Source organism: Salmo salar, chromosome 19, assembly GCF_965601325.2.
Source record: "Salmo salar chromosome 19, fSalSal1, whole genome shotgun sequence".
Lineage (NCBI taxonomy): Eukaryota > Metazoa > Chordata > Actinopteri > Salmoniformes > Salmonidae > Salmo > Salmo salar.
This window is the reverse complement of record NC_138309.1, coordinates 28,588,485-28,614,194: the sequence shown is the minus strand read 5'-3', so window position 1 is coordinate 28,614,194 and position 25,710 is coordinate 28,588,485. Positions and strand designations below refer to the sequence as shown.

At 45.7% G+C, this 25,710-nt stretch overlaps 1 protein-coding gene across 1 annotated transcript in view; it reads right to left on the bottom strand.

Annotated features, from left to right (window-relative positions):
- LOC106578646 (rab effector MyRIP) overlaps positions 1 to 23,939 on the bottom strand; it is a 62,518-nt gene extending 38,579 nt beyond the window's left edge. The window contains exon 1 of the mRNA XM_082965672.1: positions 23,721 to 23,939. Within this exon, the coding sequence (XP_082821798.1) occupies positions 23,721 to 23,938 (218 nt within the window). The 5' untranslated portion in view covers position 23,939. The remainder of the gene's footprint in view (positions 1 to 23,720) is intronic.
- Between the last annotated feature and the right edge of the window lie 1,771 nt (positions 23,940 to 25,710).

Here is a 25,710-nt window from a genome sequence, read left to right as displayed (position 1 = left end):
CAGACCAATTCTTTCACAAACAAAAGAAGTTCTGCAAATGTCTGAATCATGTAAAGCCTTACGTAATATTGTTTGGCTCTAAACCAACACATCAGAGGTCAGGTCGGAGCCTGGGAGCAGCTATTCATAATAACACAGTTAAGTACATAAGAAATGCTATTATTCTATGAAAAAGAAATACCCTCCCATCCCATATTATGCCATTTCTTTCTTTTTACTGTGTGTGTGTGTGTGCGTGTTTGTGTGTGTATTAAGAGACATAGACCTGTCTATCACTAACCGCTGGTATTGAAGCAGTATGAGCCACTCCCTGTCTGAATGGAAACCACAGACACTGACAGATGATCGACAGCTCAACCTCACCCCGAAGAAAGGAATGCATGCTAAGCCATCACAAGCAGTGGCATGGCCTATTTTAAAGGCCATCACATTTAGGCCATCCTTAGATGCAATGTAACACGTTTCAAATGTTATTGTGCCCCTCAATGTAAACAAAGCATGGTGAAGAGGCAGACTGGAAAAGCACTGAGCCCCTCTAGCAGCTGACCTCTGACCTTTGTGTGTATGTCTGTATACATGAGCACGCATGCGTGCGCACACACACACCCACCCACACACCCCCTGGCCAGTTTAGAGGGTCCAGGGTGTTCCGTCTTGCTAACTTAACTCACTTGTGACTTAAAGTCTAAATATAGGAGCAGCACATCCACACTTCTGCTCAGGCACTGCTAGGCAATTCTCTCACCCAAACGTTCATCTTCTCGCTCTCCTTCCTCCCCCTCGACCCCATAGCACTGCAAATGGCCATGGCAGCAGCTGAGAGAGCCCGGGAGCCGCATCCCAAATGGCATCCTGTTCCCTATATAGTGCACTACTTTTTCCACCTGGGCCCATAGGGCTCTCGCCAAAAGTTGTACCCTATGTAGGGAATAGGGTGCTATTTGGGATGCACACAGGACAGACTGTTCATATTGGGCCCAATCCGAACTTTAGATCAAGGCACTTAAAATGAAATGAAAACGGTCTGAGATAAAGAAGAGAAGGGGGGGTTAATATGAATGGGATTATAGAAGCCAAAAGCCTCCTTCCAAAGTACCTATCGCAACTGGTCTGGGAGAGGCTGGACAGTGTATGAGATTGTGAGAGAGGTGTCTGTATTTAGGGTGTGTGTACTCTTACATGCCTCTGTGTGTGTGTGTGTGTGTGTGTGTGTGTGTGTGTGTGTGTGTGTGTGCTTGCGAAGCTAGCATCCGATGAAGCAAGCGGCGCAGAACGGAGACAAAATTGTGTAAGGAAGATATACGGCAGCAACATTTTCCGTTGCCTCTTCCCATTCGTTCAGTACGCGGCCAACCGTAGTGTGTGGCTAATGGTAGCCGCGAGCTACGCTAGCCTTGTTTAGAGCTATGACATCTAATGAGGCGAGCACAGCAGAAGCTGGAAGAGACGGGGGGGGGGGGGGGTGTAAACAAATTAATGGCCACTCCTAACACGTTATAGAAGCGATAGCACGGACACGCTATTAATACAGCAGGCTAGTCCTATTCCAATCATGTGGGGAGGTCCCTGGGAGGCCGGTTTGACTTGGCGGTGGTCACTGGGCAAGGCAAGGTTGAAGACCCCTGCATAACTGTCTCGGATCTTGCATTGAACCTATAGCGCAACGTCACTCAAGAGGTGGAAATCTATTCTGCCCGACCAAGCAAAAGAGCAGTAACTGTTATTGACATTTTTTTATTCATTAAATACATGCTTTATCATGTGGGCAACACCCTGCCCTAAATGTGTCGTGTTATGGAGAAAATGGGGGTGTGGGGGTGATGTTTACAGTAACTGCAGAAAGTTACAGTGAAACCAAGGAAAAAGGCACTTAACTGCCATCACTCACGTCAGTTACTGCCTTTTGCCTTGGTTTCCCTGAGCTTTGGGCTGCAGTGTCTACGGTTTACCTTGGTTTTATTTCATATATGGCTGTCAGTGTATCAAACTATATGACATTGAAAGCCATATATTAACACAACATTGTATAAAAAAAATATATAATAATTGTCATGGAAACGCATTTCAGTATCAATCAAGAAGGCAGTAGCTGCCGTCTAGGGTCAAAGGTCATGTCAGAGGTCAGGGTCAATATGAATAAAAAATGACCTCATAGTAACACCACATCTCCAATGACCAATTCATTAATTTGAATGGATAAAAAAAAAAACAATTAAGTAATTTTTCCTCAGTTTCACTCTATGAGCAGTTACTGCTCTTTTGCTTGGTAGGGCAGCATTGTTTTGTTATAAAATGGCTATCCTCTTACTGAAACCAAACACCTTAGCCGGAAAATGTAATACTGGCGGGAAATAAAAGGATCTGAGATTACATAACTGCCAGGTTGAAAAGGCAAGATTCGGGATCCTCAGGGGCGAGAACCGTGATATGTGGAAATGAGATATGTTAAATTAATTATGTTATATACGGTCTCTGGGAAATGTCATAAGGACAAACCAACCACAAGCCCAATGCTTTGATGCAATGGCACCTTCTGTAGGACATACAGTGGGGGATAGCATATACTGGTACCTACCCTGTAGACAGGTAACGTCCCCTTCAGAGAGGGGAAAACTGTGCATACTGAAGGTGACATTTTGGCTCCAATTGTAAGAGCCTGGTGAACACAGGGACCTGACATGACAACCAGAGAGCTAACATGACAGCCATGCCCTAAACATATTGTCAGCATCATAACTAGTTTAGAAAGAGGAGACAGAGAGAGGGAGACAGAGAGAGGGAGACAGAGAGAGGGAGACAGAGAGAGAGAGAGAGCAGAGAGAGACAGAGCAGAGAGAAAGAGACAGAGAGAGACAGGGACAGAGGTCATGGGGACAATATCACACACCCCAGAAGCATGGGACATTTGTTCCTCAGTTCTCCTATTCTTTAAGCCTCTTTTCACCGCTGCCATGATTCCCAGTGTGTGTAATCCATGCGGACCGATGTTCAAATGGATAGAAAGAGAAAGAGAGAGAGAGAGTGGCCGCAGAAGCTAGCCATCTTTCACCTCAGGGCTAAAGTTCCTTCAAGTGATCTTCCTCTGCCCTCGCTCACTCCGTTGGTAACAAACCATTTATATTCTCCCTTTGAAGGCAAGCCTTTGCCTGACAAGCCAGCCAGCTGGTCGGCCTGTCGGGCCAAAAGTGGTTTCTTACCAGAAAGGGAACATCTAGGGGATCGTGCTCATCCTGGATGTGAGGCAGCCCCAGAAATGAATCAGATGAATCATCCACTATCAGAGCATCCAAGGCTAAACTCCTTCAAACTCTGAGATCTGGCCAGATCACTTGGCAGCGTCACATTACCGTTTAGATGACCCTAAAACTGGGCAGCGATAGAGTGGGAGAGAGCAGGGGTGGTCAAATCAAACTGAGATGTAGGAAGTGGAGCGCTGCCTCCTGAAGCCCAAGGGCATGATGGGTAGCTGTCAGTAAACTTCCTGTGTGGCTTCCAGTGTCGCAGGGTGGAAATGTCCTTCAAAACAGCTGTGGGGTGTCAGGGACGCTATCTGTCCCAGTTAGAAACCACCCCACTGATTTTAGAATCCTATACGGTTTCTCTCAAGATTTATTTAGACAATGTAGAAACAGATGGATAAGACAGGCCAGGAGAAGAGAAAGTCAGAAAATCAAACCCACCACCATCAGGGTTGTAACATGTCTGCATACTGCAACGTATCAAACGGGAAAATACTTTATTTCCAGATGTTTCATATGTTCCATACACTGACAGTGTGTTCGTGTATCTATGTAATTTCTCAACAAAAATGACTATCATTGTGTTCATGTTACATGGTCAGTGCGGGATATATAACAGTGTAAATCGTAAGCTATTGTACTGTGGCTCATGTACACACACACACACACACACACACACACACACACACACACACACACACACACACACACACACACACACACACACACACACACACACACACACACACACACACACACACACACACACACCGAGAGAAAAGCACTCAGCTGTGCTTTAAACAATCCTCTCTCGCAGCTCTCGGCTCCCTCTTAACAAAGCAGCTTTTTCCAGCTTCAGTAGTATTGAGCTGCTCCACCAACACACAGTGAAAAGCCTTGCCCTGCAGAGACGAGTGTGTTTTCTCTGGTCCAGGCTTAGAACACTTTAATACTCCCTCAATGGACTAGCTCACAGAGAAAGACTCCAGTGTGTGTGTGTGTATGTGTGTGTGTGTATGGATTACTCATAAAAGCATATCTATAATAGGAATGAATAGAGATGTAATATATGTGTGTGTGTGTGTGTGTGGTGTGTGTGTGTGTGTGTCTTTTTCCCATCAGAATAATTCCTCGACGCTTGTCACCCTAAGCCCACATTCTCCAGTCATTTGAGTGCATTTTACATGAGGAGGCATTTCCAAAAATAGGCCCATAAACTCAGGCATGTCACTGCAGCCCTGCCAATTAAGAAACCAACAAATGGCTGCTTCTCCCAAACAAGCACCTACTGTAGCCTCCCGAGTCCCTAGGGTTCACTTTCCTTCAAGTTATACACACAATGCAAGCCACAAGCCAAAAACACTACGGGGACAATTTCTCCCTCTCTGTCATTCCCTGCCTCTCTTTCCACTCTGTCACTCCCTGTCTCTCTCTCCCTCCCTCCCTCCCTCCCTCCCTCCCTCCCTCCCTCCCTCCCTCCCTCCCTCTCTCTCGGTAACTCTCTCCTCCTCCCTCTGCATGATCCCAAACTATCTCCCTTGGCAGTGGAACAGATCTGGGTGCATATTAACTCCATATTCTTTGGGAAATAGAATTGCAATAAAAAGGCACTGGCAACTGACCACAAAACGGAGGTCTCTGGAGTTCTATATTATATAGCTGCGGTATATGAATAAGCAAAAAATAAAGTATATTTAAGCAGTAAGGCCAGAGAGGGTGTGGTATATGGCCAATATACCACAGCTAATGGCTGGTCTTATGCACGATGCAACACGGCGTGCCAGGACACAGCCCTTAGCCGTGGTATATTGGCCACATATCACAAACCCCTGAGGTGCCTTATTCCTATTATAAACTGGTTACCAACACAATTAGAGCAGTAAAAATAAAATGTTTTGTCATACCCGTGGTATACTGTCTGATATACCACGGCTTTCAGTCAATCAGCATTCAGGGCTCGAACCACCCAGTTTATAATAATTGATACAACATGGACAGTGAATTCCAGCCCCAATGTTATCTGTGTGTATGTGCCAAATGTCACCTTATTCCCTATGGGCCATGGACAAAAGTAGTGCACTAAACAGGGAATAGGGAGTCATTTGGGATGCAGCCTGTGTCAGATAGAGATATAGAGTGGACTCATTCTATTTCCTGTCTGGCTCCAACTCGTCCATAAGACAGCAGTCAGTCACAGAGACCTAACTCATCAGTCTGCTTGGCCCATGTCCTGAGCTGTCCTGACAAGCAGCGAATGGCCGCTAGTGTGTGTGTGTGTGTGGGTGTGTATGATTGCGCATCTATGCCCACAGGGGCTGAGTCTGTTCTGGCATGGCATGTATGCTCAGAGACACATCTCTGTCTGCATCCCAAATGACACCCTAATCCCAATATAGTGCACCACATTTGACCAGAGGCCATAGTGTACCATGTAGGGAATAGGGTGTCATTTTGGATGCAAGCCTATCTGCCAGTCCATAGCCAAGCCTGGTTCATTCACTACTCACTCAGCTCAGTCAATAAACAGACTGGGAGAGACAGACGAGGATGGATCAATGACTGCACCAGACAAGCTGTAGATACCATGCATATTTCTCTCTCTCGCTCTCTTTCTCTCTCCAAATGGAGCAGTGTTCCATATATGGTTGAATCACCATTAGGAAATCCCGGTTGAGATTACACATGCATTCTCCCCTTGTCTCTGTAAACACAGGCCTTCTGAGAGAGAATTCACGTCTCAAAAGACACCCCATGCATGTACGTTTATGTAGATGTAGATGTTTCGAACGCTCCCTCTCGTCACTGACGACAAAGGATGAGCTCGCTCTCTCTCTGCCTTTCTCTCCCGCTCTCTCCCTCACTAGAGTCCCTGTGGCTGGCTGTCTGTGCATTCTGTCCCATCTCAGAGAGGGCAACAGGAGAGACAGATGGAGGGACAGCATCCATGCACACAAACCGAGAAAATCGCCCACTCAAATTATTTCTATAATAGGATAGGAAGATTGGCTGGGCAACACCAGATCTGTTTGAGAGCAGGACAAGGACAACTCAGAATGAAGTTATGCAGGCACTAGGCGGCCATTTGCAAACCTGACAATTGCATTCCACTCCATTTCGTACGGTTGCATTCCAAGAGGCAAACGGTAAACATGTAGTTTAATCCCGTTATAAACCGTGACAGATTAACAAAACAAGGATGTTTGGGAGGAGGATTGTGGTAAACTGAGATATATGGAAAATAGCTTGTGTGTGTGTTAGTCCATGAGCCAGACCCCCAAATTTGGGCCGTCGGGCTCAATTGGGGTGACGATGTCTCATGGACTTTTTTATTTAAAAACTTTATTTAACCAGGAAAAGCCCATTGAGACACAGGTCTTTTTTTGCAAGGGAGACCTGGCCAAGAACGCAGCAGCAGTCAAATATGCCTAGAGTCTCTGTGTTACCACACTTTCATCCCTCCATCCACACAATTCTTCCATAGGGATTTTACCCTATGACAAACAATGTCAGTTACTGCTCACGTATACTCTTTAAAACATATATCACTGGAAAGCTTAGATAATAGTCAGACTCATTTTCAAGAATGCTCAAGTCAACATAACTTTGACCTCTTTGGTACATTTCAGAATTATCTGTATAAATTACTTTAAAAATGAAACCCTGATACATTTTAAGCTTTGTTTGACATGTGGTTCTGAAAAGGTCCTGAAATTACTGTACCTTTCAAATGATATAGAATTTAAACAACTTTGTGCAAAATTGTGCCATTGACATTAGAACGTTGGAAGCTTAGCCATTGACATTAGAACGTTGGAAGCTTAGCCATTGACATTAGCCATTGACATTAGAACGTTGGAAGCTTAGCCATTGACATTAGAACGTTGGAAGCTTAGCCATTGAAGTCCATGTAATGAGGCAGCTATGTTTTGGGATTGCATCTTTGGAAATAGAGGCACTAAATTTCACACACACATCTAGAACAGGGTTTTAAAAAGATTTGTAGACACAGGACCATTACAGGATTCCCACATAAACCACACAGAAGCCTTTTTCCAATATGGCTGCCAAAAAACTCAATACAATCTTATTTCATCAATTTCGCATGACCATACCTGTAAGAAATATCATAGTATATCCAATAATACCTTAAAATGGTTGTGGTGATGGAGAACTCACATCCAAATTAGCCAGGTGTGCCAGAAATACAGTACCAGTCAAAAGTTTGGACACACCTACTCATTCCAGGGGTTTTATTTTTACTATTGTCTACATTGTTGAATAATAGTGAAGACATCAAAACTATGAAATAACACATATGGAATCATGTAGTAACCAAAAAAAGTGTTAAACAAATCAAAATGTATTTTATATTTGAGATTCTTCAAAGTAGCCACCCTTCGTCTTGATGACAGCTTTGCACACTCTTGGCATTCCCTCAACCATCTTCATGAGGTAGTCACCTGGAATGCATTTTGTTGTGTCAAGGTAGGGGTGGTATACAGAAGATAACTCTATTTTGTAAAAGACCAAATCCATATTATGTCAAGAACAACTCAAATAAGCAAAGAGAAACGACAGTCCATCACTACTTTAAGACATGAAGGTCAGTCAATGCGGAACATTTCAAGAACTTTGAAAGTGTCTTCAAGTACAGTCGCAAAAACCATCAAGCGCTATAATGAAACTGGCTCTCATGAGGACACACAGGAAAGGAAGACCCAGAGTTACCTCTGCTGCAGAGGACAAGTTCATTAGAACTACCAGCCTCAGAAATTGCTGCCCAAATAAATGCTTCACAGAGTTCAAGTAACAGATACATCTCAACATTAACTGTTCAGAGGAGACTGTACGAGTCAGGTCTTCATGGTCGAATTGCTGCAAAGAAACCACTACTAAGGGACACCAATAAGAAGAAGAGATGTGCTTGGGCCAAGACACACGAGCAATGGACATTAGACTGGTGGAAATCTGTCCTTTGACCTGATGAGTCCAAATTTGAGATTTTTGGTTCCAACCGCCGTGTCTTTGTGAGACGCAGAGTAGGCGAACGGATGCTTTCCGCATGTGTGGTTCCCACCGTGAAGCATGGAGGAGGAGGTACGATGGTGTGGGGATGCATTTCTGGTGACATTGTTAGTGATTTATTTAGAATTCAAGGCACACTTAACCAGCATGGCTACCACAGCATTCTGTAGTGATATGCCATCCCATCTGGTTTGCGCTTAGTGGGACTATCATTTGTTTTTCAACAGGACAATGACCCAACACACCTCCAGGCGGTGTAAGGGCTATTTGACCAAGAAGGAGAGTGATGGAGTACTGCATCAGATTACCTGGCCTCCACAATCACCCGACCTCAACCCAAATGAGATGGTTTGGGATGAGTTGGACCGCAGAGTGAAGGAAAAGCAGCCAACAAGTGCTCAGCATATGTGGGAACCTTCAATACTGTTGGAAAAGCATTCCAGGTAAAGCTGGTTGAGAGAATACCAAGTGTGTGCAAAGCTGTCATCAAGGCAAAGGGTGCCTACTTTGAAGAATCAAAAATATTTTTTGATTTGTTTAACACTTTTTTGGTTACTACATGATTCCATAGGTGTTATTTCATAGTTTTGATGTCTTCACTATTATTCTACAATAATAGATCTACCCCACAGTTCTCACTGGGGAGCCAGGCCCAGCCAATAAGAATATGTTTTTCCCCACAAAAGGGGTTTATTACAGACAGAAATACTCCTCAGTTTCATCATCTGTCCGGGTGGCTGGTCTCAGACAATCCCGCAGGTGAAGACGCCTAATGTGGAGGTCCTGTACTGGAGTGGTTACACGTGGTCTACGGTTTTGAGACCGGCTGGACGTACTGCCAAATTCTCTAAAACAATGTTGGAGGCGGCTTATGGTAGAGAAATGCACATTTAATTATCTGGCAACAGCTCTGGTGGACATTCCTGTAGTCAGTACACCAATTGCACGCTCCCTCAAAACTTGAGACATCTGTGGCATTGTGTTGTGTGACAAAACTGCACATTTTAGAGTGGCCTTTTATTGTCCACAGCACAAGGTGCACCTGTGTAATGATCATGCCGTTTAATCAGCTTATACCTTGGATGGATTATATTAAAATTACAGTGAGGGAAAAAAGTATTTGATCCCCTGCTGATTTTGTACGTTTTCTCACTGACAAAGAAATGATCAGTCTATAATTTTAATGGTAGGTTTATCTGAACAGTGAGAGACAGAATAACATATACCACAGCTGTCAGCCAATCACCGTCCAGGGCTTGAACCACCCAGTTTATAATATTATTTCATACAGGTATGTTCATGCAAAATTGATCCAATAAGAACCCATTGAGATGTTTGGTGGCCATATTGGAAAAAGGCTCCTATGGGGTTAATGTGTGAATCCTGTGACGGCCCTGTATCTACACATCTTTTTAAAACCTTGTTCTAGCTGTGTGTGAAATGTGGGGATTCTATCACCAAAGTTACAATCCAAAAGGGCAGATGAATAGACACTTCTGCATCATTCATGTAAACGTGGTAAAATTGAGTAACAGTGGTCATAGGGGGAAGAGCTGTAAGATTCTGTTCTGGTATAAATTGCACTGATCGCTATTTGTGACCATCTGAGCATGTGCAATAGGCACCCATGGTGATTCCCTCCAACTTCAGGAATGTTCAATACTAATTGAGAGACAGAAGAGGGAGAGAGATGAGTGAAAGAAGGAAGAGGGAGATTAGAATAAACAGCAATTAAAGGGTCTCAGAACTCACACACACCTGGGACAGTGGGATATCAGCATTAGCATATAGAGCTAATTGCTATGCATGCACAATGCCTCACTTTCCAAGAAGAAAAAAAAAAAAATCCATGAGTGTGTATGCTGCATTTCTCTGACCCGCTCCATGCGTGTGCGTCTGAGTCCTAATACACCGTATGTGTGTGAGATAGAGGTGCATCTCGAGTGTGGAAACCCACTGTTAGCCACAGAACTAGAGTTTCTAGGTATTTAGCCCAATTCAGTCAACTGAAAAATGACAAGAACGGCCACAAGGTCTCTCTCTCTCTACGCTTTAGGTCATTTTCAATAAGACATCACAATACGTTTGATTTGGCTCCTGGGGGGCAAGGAGAGCGCCAGCTCCGCTAAAATCATTGACAACTATGTCTTGTTTCTCAGGATTGTTATATAAATGTTATAATGATTTGGTTTTAATATCATCCGATTGAGCATAGTCAGAGCTACAAATGTCTAATTATTCCATACAAAACAATTGCGCACATTTAGCTCTATCATCATCAGAGTTATACAGCAAGTACCTGCATGCTTTTCATGACCAGTAAACATCAATTGATCATGCAATTCCAGATACGTGAAGTTACCTTATCCATTTAGCATGTGGCTAGCTAGCTAGCTAGCTAAGCAAACATCATCATTTAGCTTGCTTCATTAGAGATTAGGCTTTTGGGAAGAGCTTGACATCGGCAAGTCCTCGTCCTGGTACAGTTGCCAGTCGTTCTACGGTCATCACCACTATAGATGGAAAGCAAATCAAACAATATTTGGATATAGCCATCTTGTTTATCCCCTCAAAGTTAGCTTGTTAACTAGCTATATTGACGTGATCTGTTATTAGCTAGCTAGTCAATTTGACGTGGCGCATCAATCAATGTAGCCTATCGTGTTTCTCAGCAGTGTTAAAGTTGCTTCCTGTTCGTTTCTGGTATCAGAACAAAATAGTCAGCACATAGTAACTTCTGATTTAGCTGTACTTTAATTAATGCAAACACGTGTATGGTAAATATGTCGTTCGTATACGGTCTCTCTGTGACACCTCACAGGGCAAACAGAGAAGAGGGCGTCACATTCTATTGTTCTCTCTTTTATACTCTGACAGAGATAGTTCCCGCTCAATGCTGGCCTGTCAGAGGGAGGAGGAGCGTGGTTTAAACTTGCACTTCCTGTTGCCGGTTGTAGTTCTTCTTGTCTTCAACAGTTGATTTACCCGTATTTTATATACGTAACATTGTAGCATAGCTTCCCCAGTATATTATATAAGTTATGCATACAAATAGTCAGTTCAACCCCGACAGCAGCAATCGTGATTCAACACTAAACATGATGTTGAAAAGGGGATAATGTTAGCTAACTTCGCTACGTAGGCCTACATTAGGTCTACTTTACCGCTATACGTTTGGCCAACTGTACAACATTTCTACCAGTAGTTTGCAAGGTAAACATTATCAGCTAACAGTACCACGGCAAATGTGACCTTCTGCTGCTTGACAGGCATTGGGCACAAAAGATGGAAAATGAACCTAAACCACCCATACTTGTCAAGTACAGTATAGTTGACTTATTTTATATCACTCAAATGACCAATTAATGGTGACTGCTATTGAGCGATATCGTGAGACTGCCCTACGTATCTGAACATTACATGATCAATTGATGTTTAGCCTACTGATCATGAAAAGCATGCAGGTACTTGCTGTGATGACAGGCTAAATGTGCGCAATTGTTTTGCATGGAATAATCGGTCATGTGTAGTTCTGACTAAGCTCTTCAAGAGTTGATGACATTACAACCAACGGCACGCAGTTTGTCCTTGTTAAATAAATTGTCTAACTATTTGGTCTCCTTACCCCCGGAACAGGCAAATCGAACTCTCTGCACCCTATTGTGACGTTTTATTGATACAGTGGGGGAAAAAAGTATTTGATCCCCTGCTGATTTTGTACGTTTGCCCACTTACAAAGAAATGATCAGTCTATAATTTTAATAGTAGGTTTATTTGAACAGTGAGAGACAGAATAACAACAAAAGAATCCTGAAAAACACATCTCAAAAATGTTATAAAATGATTTGCATTTTAATGAGGGAAATAAGTATTTGACCCCCTCTGCAAAACATGACTTAGTACTTGGTGACAAACACAGAGGTCAGACGTTTCTTGTAGTTGGCCACCAGGTTTGCACACATCTCAGGAGGGATTTTGTCCCACTCCTCTTTGCAGATCTTCTCCAAGTTTAAGGTTTTGAGGCTGATGTTTGGCAACTCGAACTTTCAGCTCCCTCCACAGATTTTCTATGGGATTAAGGTCTGGAGACTGGCTAAGCCACTCCAGGACCTTAATGTGCTTCTTCTTGAGCCACTCCTTTGTTGCTTTGGCCGTGTGTTTTGGGTCATTGTCATGCTGGAATACCCATCCACGACCCATTTTCAATGCCCTGGCTGAGGGAAGGAGGTTTTCACCCAAGATTTGACGGTACATGGCCCCGTCCATTGTCCCTTTGATGCGGTGAAGTTGTCCTGTCCCCTTAGCAGAAAAACACCCCCAAAGCGTAATGTTTCCACCTCCATGTTTGACGGTGGAGATGGTGTTCTTGGGGTCATAGGCAGCATTCCTACTTCTCCAAACACAGCGAGTTGAGTTGATGTCAAAGAGCTCCATTTTGGTCTCATCTGACCACAACACTTTCACCAGTTGTCCTCGGAGTCATTCAGATGTTCATTGGCAAACTTCAGACGGGCATGTATATGTATTCTTGAGCAGGGGGACCTTGCGGGCGCTGCAGGATTTCAGTCCTTCACGGCGTAGTGTGTTACCAATTGTTTTCTTGGTGACTATGGTCCCAGCTGCTTTGAGATCATTGACAAGATCCTCCCGTGTAGTTCTGGGCTGATTCCTCACCGTTCTCATGATCATTGCAACTCCACGAGGTGAGATCTTGCATGGAGCCCCAGGTCGAGGGATATTGACAGTTCTATTGTATTTCTTCCATTTGTGAAAAATCGCATCAAATGTTGTCACCTTCTCACCATGCTGCTTGGCGATGGTCTTGTAGCCCATTCCAGCCTTGTGTAGGTCTACAATCTTGTCCCTGACATCCTTGGAGAGCTCTTTGGTCTTGGCCATGGTGGAGAGTTTGGAATCTGATTGATTGATTGATTGCTTCTGTGGACAGGTGTCTGTTTTACAGGTAACAAGCTGCGGTTAGGAGCACTCCCTTTAAGAGTGTGCTCCTAATCTCAGCTCGTTACCTGTATAAAAGACACCTGGGAGCCAGAAATCTTTCTGATTGAGAGGGGGTCAAATACTTATTTCCCTCATTAAAATGCAAATCAATTTATAACATTTTTGACATGCGTTTTTCTAGATATTTTCGTTGTTATTCTGTCTCTCACGGTTCAAATAAACCTACCATTAAAATTATAGACTGATCCTTTCTTTGTCAGTGGGCAAACGTACAAAATCAGCAGGGGATCAAATACTTTTTTCCCCCACTGTAAGGGCCTATAGGCATGCCCAAGTGCAGCAGGGAGAGTGAATACGAATTATCCTATTCTAATATAACTGCTGCATTGTGGTGACGAGGGAAGGGATTTATGCAATTATGCAAATGTTTGCATTGGAACAGGATCAACTCCTGCCTTACCCTCCTCTGTCTCCCTCACTCCCTCTCCTCTCCAACCCACTCTCTCCTTCCTTATCTTTACCTCTCTCTCCCTACCCCCTCTCTCCCTCCAGCTCTCTCTCTCTACTCTCCCTGGCTCTCTCCTTCTTCAAAGGGGTCTCTCGGGGGCAGAAGGGAGGGAATGCGTGGTGAATATGAATGCCGAGGTGTCAATATCTCATTTTGGGTTGTGCGCTGGAGAGCACGCTGTGGCACAGGATCAGATGGAACCGCCTTGCCCTCGGGAAGACTGGTGCACGAGCCAGGGAGGGAGGCAGGGAGGGAGGGAGGCAGGGAGGGAGGGAGGGAGGAAGAAAACAAGGGAGTGACAAAAAACAAGCGAGAGTGAGAAAGATATTTCTAACCCAGCAGCACCTCAGGATTCCCTCCCTGCTTGCTATTTATCAGAGAGGTATATGAGAGAGAGGGATAAAGAGAGAGAGAGAAAGCAAGGACACAAATGAAAGAGAGAGAGAGCGATGAGACTACATGAGAGAGAGGAGTAATTGCACAAGTCGTATCAAAGACCTCCCAGTGTAAAAACAAGAAGAGCAGTAGAAGAGGTGGAGAGCCGAGCCATTGATCTGCCAGTCACAGCTCTGTTGAATCACCTGGAGACAGACTTCAGCGGGCCGATCAGCACGGCAGCAGGATATGAGATACAGCACTCTGGGGTTGGAGAGACACCAAAAGACTCTGATGCCAACTCTGGTACAGATCACATATAAAGCAAACTGGATAGCCAATACTATACGTGGGCTGGGAGCATATTTATGCAGTTTTTCCAGAAGGACTGGGTCCCCTTCCAGTCTTTTTTGGGGTGTAAGCACTAGTGTTATTCTGGTAAAATTGTGTTTCCATAGGTCTCCCACTAAGGACTTGTGACAAGCAGAATCCACAACCTCGGGAACACTCTACACAATTGCTTTTGAGAGTGTAGAAATTGTACTTGTTTTACTGCGAGGCAAAACAAGTTAAAATCATTTCCCATTATCCCATAAAACAACAAGGGCTTAGCAGTCGTCCTGGTATCCCATAAACTGATTTAAGAATCATGAGATTCCCAATCGCCTGTGTGTGAACAGGGAGGCCCAGCCGCAGCACAGACTGAACCATCTGAAAGTGCCCTTTCACGTGGAGAGCTCCAGTATGGCAGCCAGTTTCCTAATTCACTGTGCAGAACTAATACAACTGAAGTCACCTGAGGACACACAACGGGCGTCAGAGCACACAGCACAAGTGCAGACGCGATGTTGACAGACTCAGTTTCCTGACTCACAATGCTGAATTGGTGAAACCGGAGGCACAACAGGAGCCACAATGGAGTTGGGGCCACAGCTGTGAGTGGCAGAGGCTTGACTCTCTGGGTTTCACTCTGTCGCACACACACAGACACCAGGGAGGTCCTGCAGACTGACAGAGAAACCATGGCACCACTATATTATCCCACAACAATGAGTCAGGCATCTCTGCAAGGTGACACAACCACACACAGCACGGACACACTGCAAACCAAAAAAACACACAGACACACACACACTGGCTTGGCACCTGCCATTGCGGATGGATGCCTGTTTGGCTGGCAGTAGTAACAGCAGCGGGTTATCACCTGCTCCAGACACACACCTGAGCCCCTACAGAGAGACTCTGATAGAACACATGGGGCCAACAGAGCAACAGTCACAAGAACTGCAGGGAGGACAGAGAGCACGTATACGTACGCACCTGACTCACACACACACACACACACACACACACACACACACACACACACACACACACACACACACACACACACACACACACACACACACACACACACACACACACACACACAGGAAGATTGCCTCTAGGCTAGAGCGTTCAGCTGTAATTAGTTTTGAGGAAGCTCCTGCACGAATTCAATTGGTAAAAATGAACCAGGTCTGTGAATTAGGCTGTTTCAATTTCTGAAAGACGGGCTGTTAACTGTATCTTAAACGAGCACTGACAATTCCACCGTCTTCTCTGGTCAATGGCTACCATGTCAGACAGGGAGAGTCTGTAAAGGAGAGGAGCGAGGGAGAGACAGTGATAAAGAGGGAGGACGACAGCGAGAGAAAGAGATGAGGAAAGAGGGAGATAGCGAGAGATGAGGAAAGAGCTCGAGCAAGAGAAAGCTGAGGAACTAGAGAGCGAGCGAGAAAGAGAGAGATGAGGAACAGGAAAGGGAGAGAGAGACAGAGAGAGACAGAGAGAGAGAGGAGGAGATAATTACTGCTCTAACTCAAGTGGACTGAGGCTGCAGGTATAGTGCTCAGCTCCACTCCGCAATTGGCCAGAACCGTTTCAATTGACTAAAAGCTTCCTGGGAAAGGAAATAGAGTGAGTCTCTGAACCTACCCCCAGCTCACAGCACAATGCCACATCTCCTTAACCCCCCCACTCTGCTTCCATCTCAATAGATAGAAAGACTGCAACTGCTCAGGTCAGTGCAACATACACACTTGAATACACCCACACAAAACATGCACACACACCCACACAAAACATGCACACACACACACACACACACACACACACACACCCAGGAGATGAACAGTCTGTTATCTACTCCCCCCACCTCCACCCAGACAGCATTTAACACAGCTACACGAGAAAAAGGTGGCCTTTAAGATGGGTACTGGGGATGATGCTGGGGCTGCGGAGAAGGACATGATTACATTTGAGCGGAGAGAGTCTGCTCTCAACTAGCTAGACTGCCTGCTTGTCTCCCAAATGACACCCCATTCTCCATTTAGTGCACTACTTTTGGGGGAAGGGAGGGGCGCAACTTCGGAAGCAGTCGGTCTGTCAACTTCCGTTAGTCTCCGAGGATGTTCTCCATTAGATTAAACCAAATCACATCGGCTGCTCTTTCGCTCATCACAAAGATGCGTGTGCATGTCTGCATGCTACGGTAGATCCCATAATGCACCAGCTCTTCCACGCACATATATCTGCATGGCTGCTTTAGGATGACATTACACAATCCATATCCTAATGACAATACTCAGAAACGTCATGTCTTTGTACACACACAACCCACCCCCCTAAACCCACACTCTCCATTCAGTGCAGTCTACTCTATAGAGTGACGCAGAGTGGGTCCATCCAGTCCGATTGAGAGCGGGGAACGCGGTTGAAATGCAAATGTGGAGAGAACGGTGACTTCCTCTCACAGATGGATGTGGGGAGAGCAGCACGCGGCAACTTCAGAGGGAAAAAATACACAAAGAGGATTTCATATTAATTCGCCAGAGTGTCTGCTCCGCTGGAGAACGGGGAGGCAGTTTGTGGCTTTGCATCACTCGCTGTCATGACACCAGCCTTTCTCTCTCTTTCTACATCTCTCTCTCTCTCTCTCTCTCTCTCTCTGCCATTTTCCCTAAGAGAGGTAGTAAAAGTCTATGTGTCTGTGACTCTAGGGAGGAAAAGGCTTCCCAGACAGTGAGGACGTGTGTCTATTTCTCATTAGAAAGACAGAAAGTTCTCTGGCCAGTCAACCACCGTGTCTGTGTGTGTGTGTGTGTGTGAGGGAACTGAGGGATGGACCACACGGTTAATATAACCGTATAACCACACGGTCACGCTTGGGACGCTCAATGCACCTGCTCACTGGTAAGGGCATATGTGAGTGTGTGAGTACGTGTGCATATACTAGTGTGTGTGAGTTCAGGGACTTACAGGCAGATAGTGTGACGGGCCTGTCACTACAGTGAAGACCCACAGGACAAGAAGCTAGCATCAATCTGATTACCTTTCCACATGGCCAAGCCCAGTTACCTGCCTGACACCATCTATGTCTTAGCTCCAGTACATCTCTACCTGGGTCGTATTCATACGTCACCTTTATTTAACTAGGCAAGTCAGTTAAGAACAAATTCTTATTTACAATGACGGCCTACACCGGCCAAACCTGGACGACGCTCGGCCAAATTGTGCGCCGCCCTATGGGACTCCCAATCACGGCCGGTTGTGACACAGCCTGGATTCGAACCAGGGTGTCTGTAGTGACGCCTCGAGCACTGAGGTGCAGTGCCTTAGACCGCTGCGCTACTCGGGAGCCCTAAGAAAACGGACTGAAACATGGAAGAACTATCTGAACTTGTCCAATAAGAAACACTTGTTTCGGTTTTCTGTTGAAAAACGTTTTGCTACGGTGTGCACTAAGGAATACGACCCTGGTGAAGACAATTGCAGCCAAAATGAAGTCTGGGTATTATTCTGATGCACATACCTGTAGGACGAGCATAAACTGTGTACAGAAAATGCTTTTGAAGCGATGAAAAATCATCATTTGGTGTAAATCAACGAGTACGTTTCTATAACTCAAACCATATTACGAATTGATGTAATCAGGAGAGAAATAGCTACTGTGTAAATACTCCAATGTGGGTTTACATATTAAAAAGTCCTAACATTTTGAAGCCCTGAAACAGTTGGCAGAGCTCATTTCATACACCCTTCCTCTTTCTGTGAGGCTGTGGGAGCGGCCTGACATGCAGTCCAGAAGACAGCCAGCCACACGGACAGGCTGTTTCACACATACAGTCTGTCCAACACCTCCAGCAAATACACTACAGTACCCCTCTAATGGGGAGGAGAAAGATAAGCAGCCCACAGCGGCAGTCACTAGCCAACCAGATCTGATGGCCTGACATCAGGCAAGGTGATGAAATAGTAGTGGCTTTTTATGGTAGTAGTTTGTTACAGTTGGCTAGTATATCAGTGTGATAATTCACCAGACAGTGGGGAACCATGGACGCTCGGTCCTTGTTGAAGATAACGGAAAGGAGAGATACCGAACGATAGCTGCATCGACTGCTGTCAAGAGTGTGTGAGAAATATCCACATCCCAAATGTTCACACCCGCGCTAGACCAACAGTAAGTACTATGAGCGAAGAAAGAAAGCACGGTGCGGCTTTGATCTTCTAAATTGCACGGCGGCAAAAATCGCTTAAGCTACACAAGCAATTGGATTGACCGTAATCGAATCGATGTTGTGATTCCCGTGCGTGTTTAGTACGGACACACGGTTTAAGAACATGCCTATGGGCCCTGGTCAAAAGGAGTGCACTATACAGGGAATAGGGTGCCATTTGGGATGGAGGCCGTTTTATGCGGTAATTTACTATTGAAAGTGACACTCAACGCGTTCATTACCTCGTAATGTGGATTGAGAAATCAAATGGAACCCTGTTTACAACTCTGTATAGAAAAGAAACAGACAGAAATACTCTATTACAGGGGGACAGCTTCCATCCTGAGCCATTAAAAAGAGGACTTCCTAGAAGCCAGTTTTTCAGACTGCGCCGTATATGCTATTCCAATGATGATTATCTAGAAAAAGCAGCGGAGATGCGCACTAGGTTTCTAAGAAGAGGCTATTCGCCACAATGTGTGGATGAAGCTCTTCATTTGGCATTGGGAAAAACACGAGATGAATTGTTACAAAAAAGACCAGCTAAAGCAAAAGAACACTCCGTTATGTTCACAACCACATATACTTTGAATTCGCGAAAAGTGGGAGGTGTGGTTAAGAAACATTGGCATATTTTATCATCGGACCCAGCTTTGCCGGCTGAATTCAAGAATCCACCACTCATTGTGTATAGGAGAGGTCGCAATTTGCGCGATAAATTGGTTCATGCCAACTGCCAGCCACGAAAGAAAATCAGCCAGGCTCTTTTACGCGCGCTACCAAATGGTAGCTATAAATGTAGAGGATGCGCACAGTGCAACAATATGATGAAGTGTGAATATTTCTGCCTCCCCCACACAGGAAAACGGTTTCAAATAAACAATATCATTACGTGTACCACCACCCATGTTATTTACATTATTAAATGTCCATGTGGGCTCTGCTATGTCGGTAAAACCTCCAGCTCTCTCAAACAGAGTATTAGTGAACATAAAAGTTAAATCAGGAGAAACGACAGGGATTATCCAGTCGCAGTACATTTTAATGACCTAAAACATGACATTTCTACCTTTAGATTTTGTGGTATAGAGAAAGTCAAGATATCAGACAGGGGAGGTGATATTAATAATACTCTGAGCAAAAGAGAATGTTTTTGGATTTTCACCCTCCAGACATTATTTCCTAAAGGACTTAATGATGAAATGCCTATGTATGTTATGTTGTGAATTTAAAATATGTTCCTATTTAAGATTACTTTGTTTTTTCGTATGATGTACCCAATGATTAATGAAAACTTGCTATGTCCTCGTTGTGATTTTATGGACGTGTTTGGTACGTCTTGTCTATACACTTTTGTAATATTTGTGAAATGCATATTGTTATGTTTGGTAGCACTTATTTATTTTTCCTTTGCCTCCAACCCCTTTCCATACGTGGAACGGATGTGGGTGGGGCTAGGTCTACATAGAGGTGCTGTTTTCTGAAAATTCACAAAAGCTCTGACGAAGGCCGTTAGGCCGATACGTAAGCTTATTAAATATCAGTGATACTATCAAGAACAGTGTGCGGTTTCCTTTTTTCATTCATCCTGTTTCAACTGTTGCCATGCACCTGTAACAAGATTGCTCAGATGTGCGAGTGCCTTTTTGAATCTTGTCTTATGCGGTAATGAAAAGTGGAGCCTTTATATACATCCCATCATGATGGTTGTTGATATTATGATAGCATTTAGTATCATTTACATCAGTGACTCAGGCTGAACGGTAATGAGCGTATTAAAGAGCTGGACGCATCAAAGCCTCTACTCATCTCACTAACATTAACAAGTTGGAGAGAGCTACAGCCCTTTGCCTTAGGGTAGTATCAGGGAGAGGAAGGATGAGGGGGAGAGAGAGAGGGAGGGGGAGAGAGAGGGGTGGAGAGAGATGGGGGATGGAGGGAGAGAGACGGGGGATGGAGAGAGATGGGGGATGGAGGGGGAGAGAGAGGGGTGGAGAGAGATGGGGATGGAGGGAGAGAGACGGGAGGGGGAGAGAGATGGGGGATGGATGGGGAGAGAGGCGGGGTGGAGAGAGATGGGGGATGGAGGGAGAGAGAGGGAGGTGGAGAGCGATGGGGGATGAGGGGGAGAGAGAGGGGCGATGGAGAGAGATGGGGGAGGGAGGGAGAGAGAGGGAGGGATAGAGGGGGGTGGAGAGATGGGGAAGGGAGGGAGAGAGAGGGAGGGGTAGAGGGGGGTGGAGACATGGGGGATGGAGGAAGAGAGAGGGAGGGAGGGAGGGGTAGAGGGGGGTGGAGAGATGGGGGATGGAGGAAGAGAGAGGGAGGGGTAGAGGGGGGTGGAGAGATGGGGGATGGAGGAAGAGAGAGGGAGGGGTAGAGGGGGGATGGAGGAAGAGAGAGAGAGGGTTAGAGGGGGGTGGAGAGAGATGGGGATGAGGGAGAGAGATTGAGAGGGAGAGAGGGGAAGAGGGGGGGGTGGAGAAATGGGGGATGGAGGGAGAGAGGGAGGGGGGGTGTAGAGAGATGGGGGATGGATGGAGGGAGATAAAGATGGCGGGAGGGAGGGAGTGAGGGGGTGGAAAGAGGGAGGGAGAGAAAACAGGGAGGGAGTGACAAGTGGGGTGAAGAGGGGGGGGTGTAGAGAGATGGGAATGGAGGGAGTTAAAGATGGCGGGAGGGAGGGAGTGAGGGGGCGGAGAGAGAGGGGGGATGAGGGAGGGAGAGAAAACAGGGAGGGAGTGACAAGGGGGTAAAGAGAGAGTGGGGGGTGAAGAGAGAAACAGAGCAAGAGAGAGAGAAAGAGACCAACCAACCTCCATCCCGATGGATAAAAAAACAACAGTTTTGTCTCGTAAACCCAGTTTGGGGCTACGTGTCTAATTCTATACCACGCCTTGGCATGTTCCACATCACACACACACACACTGTGACGTCACTGTCATAGATGGTACGATGTGGAACACATTAGTTTTCCATGTCAGGGACTCAGGTGGTAGAGAAGACTGACTGGGCCATCCTTCAGGCATTTCCATCCATGTATCTAAAACCAACCAGAAGGCTGACACACACACACACACACACACACACACACACACACACACACACACACACACACACACACACACAACACAGTGTGATGCTGGAGCGGACGTCGATTAAGGCTGCCCCCTGCACCCCTCTGATTCAAAAGGGTTGGGTTAAATGCGGGAGACACATTTCCATTGAATGCTTTTAGTTCTGCAACTGACTAGATATCCCCTTTATGACATGACACAAACACACATCATGCGAAGTCTATACACACTTAGTTGAAGACACAGACAAGCAGCTTTCCACCCACCCAGCTCACACACCCATGAAAAGCAGTGTTCAGATTTTCATCAAGCTCCCAGTATAGAGTATAGCCTGTATAACACAACATACTGTAGTACTCAGCTCAATTCATCATCCTCCCAGTATAGAGTATAGCCTGTATAACACAACATCCTGTAGTACTCAGCTCAGTTCATCATCCTCCCAGTATAGAGTATAGCCTGTATAACACAACATACTATAGTACTCAGCTCAATTCATCATCCTCCCAGTATAGAGTATAGCCTGTATAACACAACATACTGTAGTACTCAGCTCAGTTCATCATCCTCCCAGTATAGAGTATAGCCTGTATAACACAACATACTGTAGTACTCAGCTCAGTTCATCATCCTCCCAGTATAGAGTATAGCCTGTATAACACAACATCCTGTAGTACTCAGCTCAGTTCATCATCCTCCCAGTATAGAGTATAGCCTGTATAACACAACATACTGTAGTACTCAGCTCAGTTCATCATCCTCCCAGTATAGAGTATAGCCTGTATAACACAACATACTGTAGTACTCAGCTCAGTTCATCATCCTCCCAGTATAGAGTATAGCCTGTATAACACAACATACTGTAGTACTCAGCTCAGTTCATCATCCTCCCAGTATAGAGTATAGCCTGTATAACACAACATACTGTAGTACTCAGCTCAGTTCATCATCCTCCCAGTATAGAGTATAGCCTGTATAACACAACATACTGTAGTACTCAGCTCAGTTCATCATCCTCCCAGTATAGAGTATAGCCTGTATAACACAACATACCGTAGTACTCAGCTCAAGTTCATCATCCTCCCAGTATAGAGTATAGCCTGTATAACACAACATACCGTGTACCGCTCACTCACCCCCGGGGCCTGCACACCGTGTCCAGCTCAGTCCTCCCCCAGTATAGAGTATAGCCTGTATAACACAACATACTGTAGTACTCAGCTCAGTTCATCATCCTCCCAGTATAGAGTATAGCCTGTATAACACAACATACTGTAGTACTCAGCTCAGCTCATCATCCTCCCAGTATAGAGTATAGCCTGTATAACACAACATACTGTAGTACTCCGCACAGTTCATCATCCTCCCATCATCCTCCCATGCAGCTCAATACGGTGAAGCCTTGTTAGTCTAGCTTCATGTTGGCGTTGGAGTTTGTCTGTGCTCTGACGGGAAGCATGCACACACACACAGGAAGTCTCTCCTCCGGACATATACAACATGGACATACACTGACAACACCTGGCTGTAGTATCCAAAAAACACCTTTCTTCCCTCTCTCACTTCATACACTCTCCTTTCCTCACAACCTACTACACCCCCCACGTCCTTTCCCTCGTTCCCGAGAGCTCTCTCCGACACCAGCATGACGCGCTGTTCACTCCCCCTCCTTCTCGGCTCCTTCCCCTTCTCCCTCCCTCTCTTTCTCTCCTAACTAACTCTGGTCAGCGTTGACAGACTGTAGCAGCACAGCAGTATAGTATCCACCTCATTCACTCTTCCCTCCCTGCCCTTTCTCTCTCCCTCCATCCCGCTCTCCAACCCAGCTATCTGCCTCTCTCTCGCTCCCACCCCTCTACCTCCCTCACGCCTCCCGTTTTTCCCCCTCATCTCCCAATCCCACTCTCACTTTGGTGTCCCCATCTCTCCCTCCCTCCATCCATCCCTCCCTCCATTCATTCCAGTGAGATAGACAGAATTCAGACCACAGTAGACTGACCTGGTCTTCTGGCAGACGGTACAGAGCCAGGCTTTCTCCCGCTTGCTGTAGGTGCGGCAGGTCTTGCAGATGTTGTACTGGCAGTCCAGACACGGGCGCTTGGGGTTGACCAGGAAGGTGAAGGGAGAGCAGCAGCGGATACAGCAGTGCTCATTGAAGCGGTGCTGCTTGGAGAGGATGGAGCATCTACTGCCTTCCTCCGCCAGCTCCTGCTTCATCTCACTGCCCCGAAGGAGAGAGAGACAGGGAGGAGGGAGAGTGGGAGGGGGGGGAGAGGGAGGGAGGGAGTTAGCGAACGGAGAGGTGGAAAGTGAGGCGGCGGAGAGAGGAAGCCGAGGCGGAATAATTGGACTCCGTAACAAATGAACAATTAAAAGGGGGATAATAAAGGGAAGACGGAGAGTGTTAAGGTGGCGCCTGACATTTCCAATCGGAGAGACTGTCACTCCTCGTCTCAAAGGCAACGGGATACTGAGAATGACGGCAGGCTACACACGTGTGTTTGGTGTGTGTGCATTAGTGAGTGTGTGTGTGCATTAGTGAGTGTGTGTGTGCGTGCCTCCTGTGTCTGAAAGTTGTAACTCTTAATGGAACAGGGCTCATGTACAAAAATCTACAGGCTTGGTAGCTGCTTTCCTCCCTGTTCCATATTGTTCCTTACTAGAGCTATTCTCAAACTGGTTGCAATGCAGCTACCAACAAAAGCCTCGCAATACCAGAATTTGCACTTAGCACTAGATAGTATTTGTCATTATGCCAGCATTATTGAATGTATTATAATGTAGTAACAAAATAACACGAATAGCAAGGACGGAAAAAAGGTCGATTTTCAGCTTGTGGTGATTGAAGAGACCCTCTACCTCCGACTCCTGGGTCGTATTCACAAGAAACCAGACGGATGAAAACGGACCGAAACGGAGAGGGACTACCTAAATATGTCCAACAAGAAGCTCTTGCAAAACGGTTTGCTGCGGTGTGCACTAATGAATACGACCCTGTTCCCCAACTATATTCCCTCTACTGGCGTCCCATCAGATGAACTCCTTTCCCTGTTAACTAGCAGAAATAGGGGGCTCATTAGTGTTCCCTCTCTTGTCGCCTGTGTATCGTGCTCCCTCTACAACCCCTAATGACACAGTATATTAAGCTATAGGACTACCCCGATTGTAATAAGGATGATGATGATTAAACAGTGCGATATTAAACAGGTATACAGCCGAAGGTCACTGGGGAGCTTTTAGCAAAACAAACACACGTACACACTGAATGCCACGCTCAGGCGTTGGGTAAATAGTGTTAATGACGAGTATGTGATCCAATTACACCACAATTATAGAGGCTAGGGCTTTGGTTCAATAACAGTGGTCCTGCTGTACACTAATGAGGCGGACGAACGGCCATACACACGGGTTATTCCTGGTATGCTTAGTTAATTACACAATTACCTTTCTGTAGGCTGGATGTGTATTGATTACTAATGCAGCTTTCTGTGTATCTGTGGTGGTCGCTGTGTTGCAGTTTCATGGTCTGGGGCTTGACCATCGGTGACTGGGATTCTCCTTCTCGTGACTATAAGGAGAACATTAGCAGCACTGGGTGAGCAGAGCAGCGAGGATTCTGTTCTTTATCATTGGGAAGGGCCAGCCACACCAGGGCACACACAGTCTACATCAACTGGTGAGCTGCGGGGGAGCAAGCGTTGAGTGAGTGTGAGCAGACAGGCAGGCAGGCTCCACTCCAGCTCCGATCACAGGCTACACATCGCGGAAGCGTCTCGCTTGCCTTCCTGTAACAACCATTAAGAAACACAAACTGCTGTACGAAATGGAAAACAATACTAGTATTGAGTTTAATAGTAAAACAACAGTCTAGCTATGTGTCTCTCTCACCCCTTGAGTATAGAAAGTAGGCTGGTGTCGTTGAATTTGTTTCCTAGCTCTACCCTCCCACTTCCCCCCCTGCATCCCATAGCCAGGTTCTGACAAGTCTC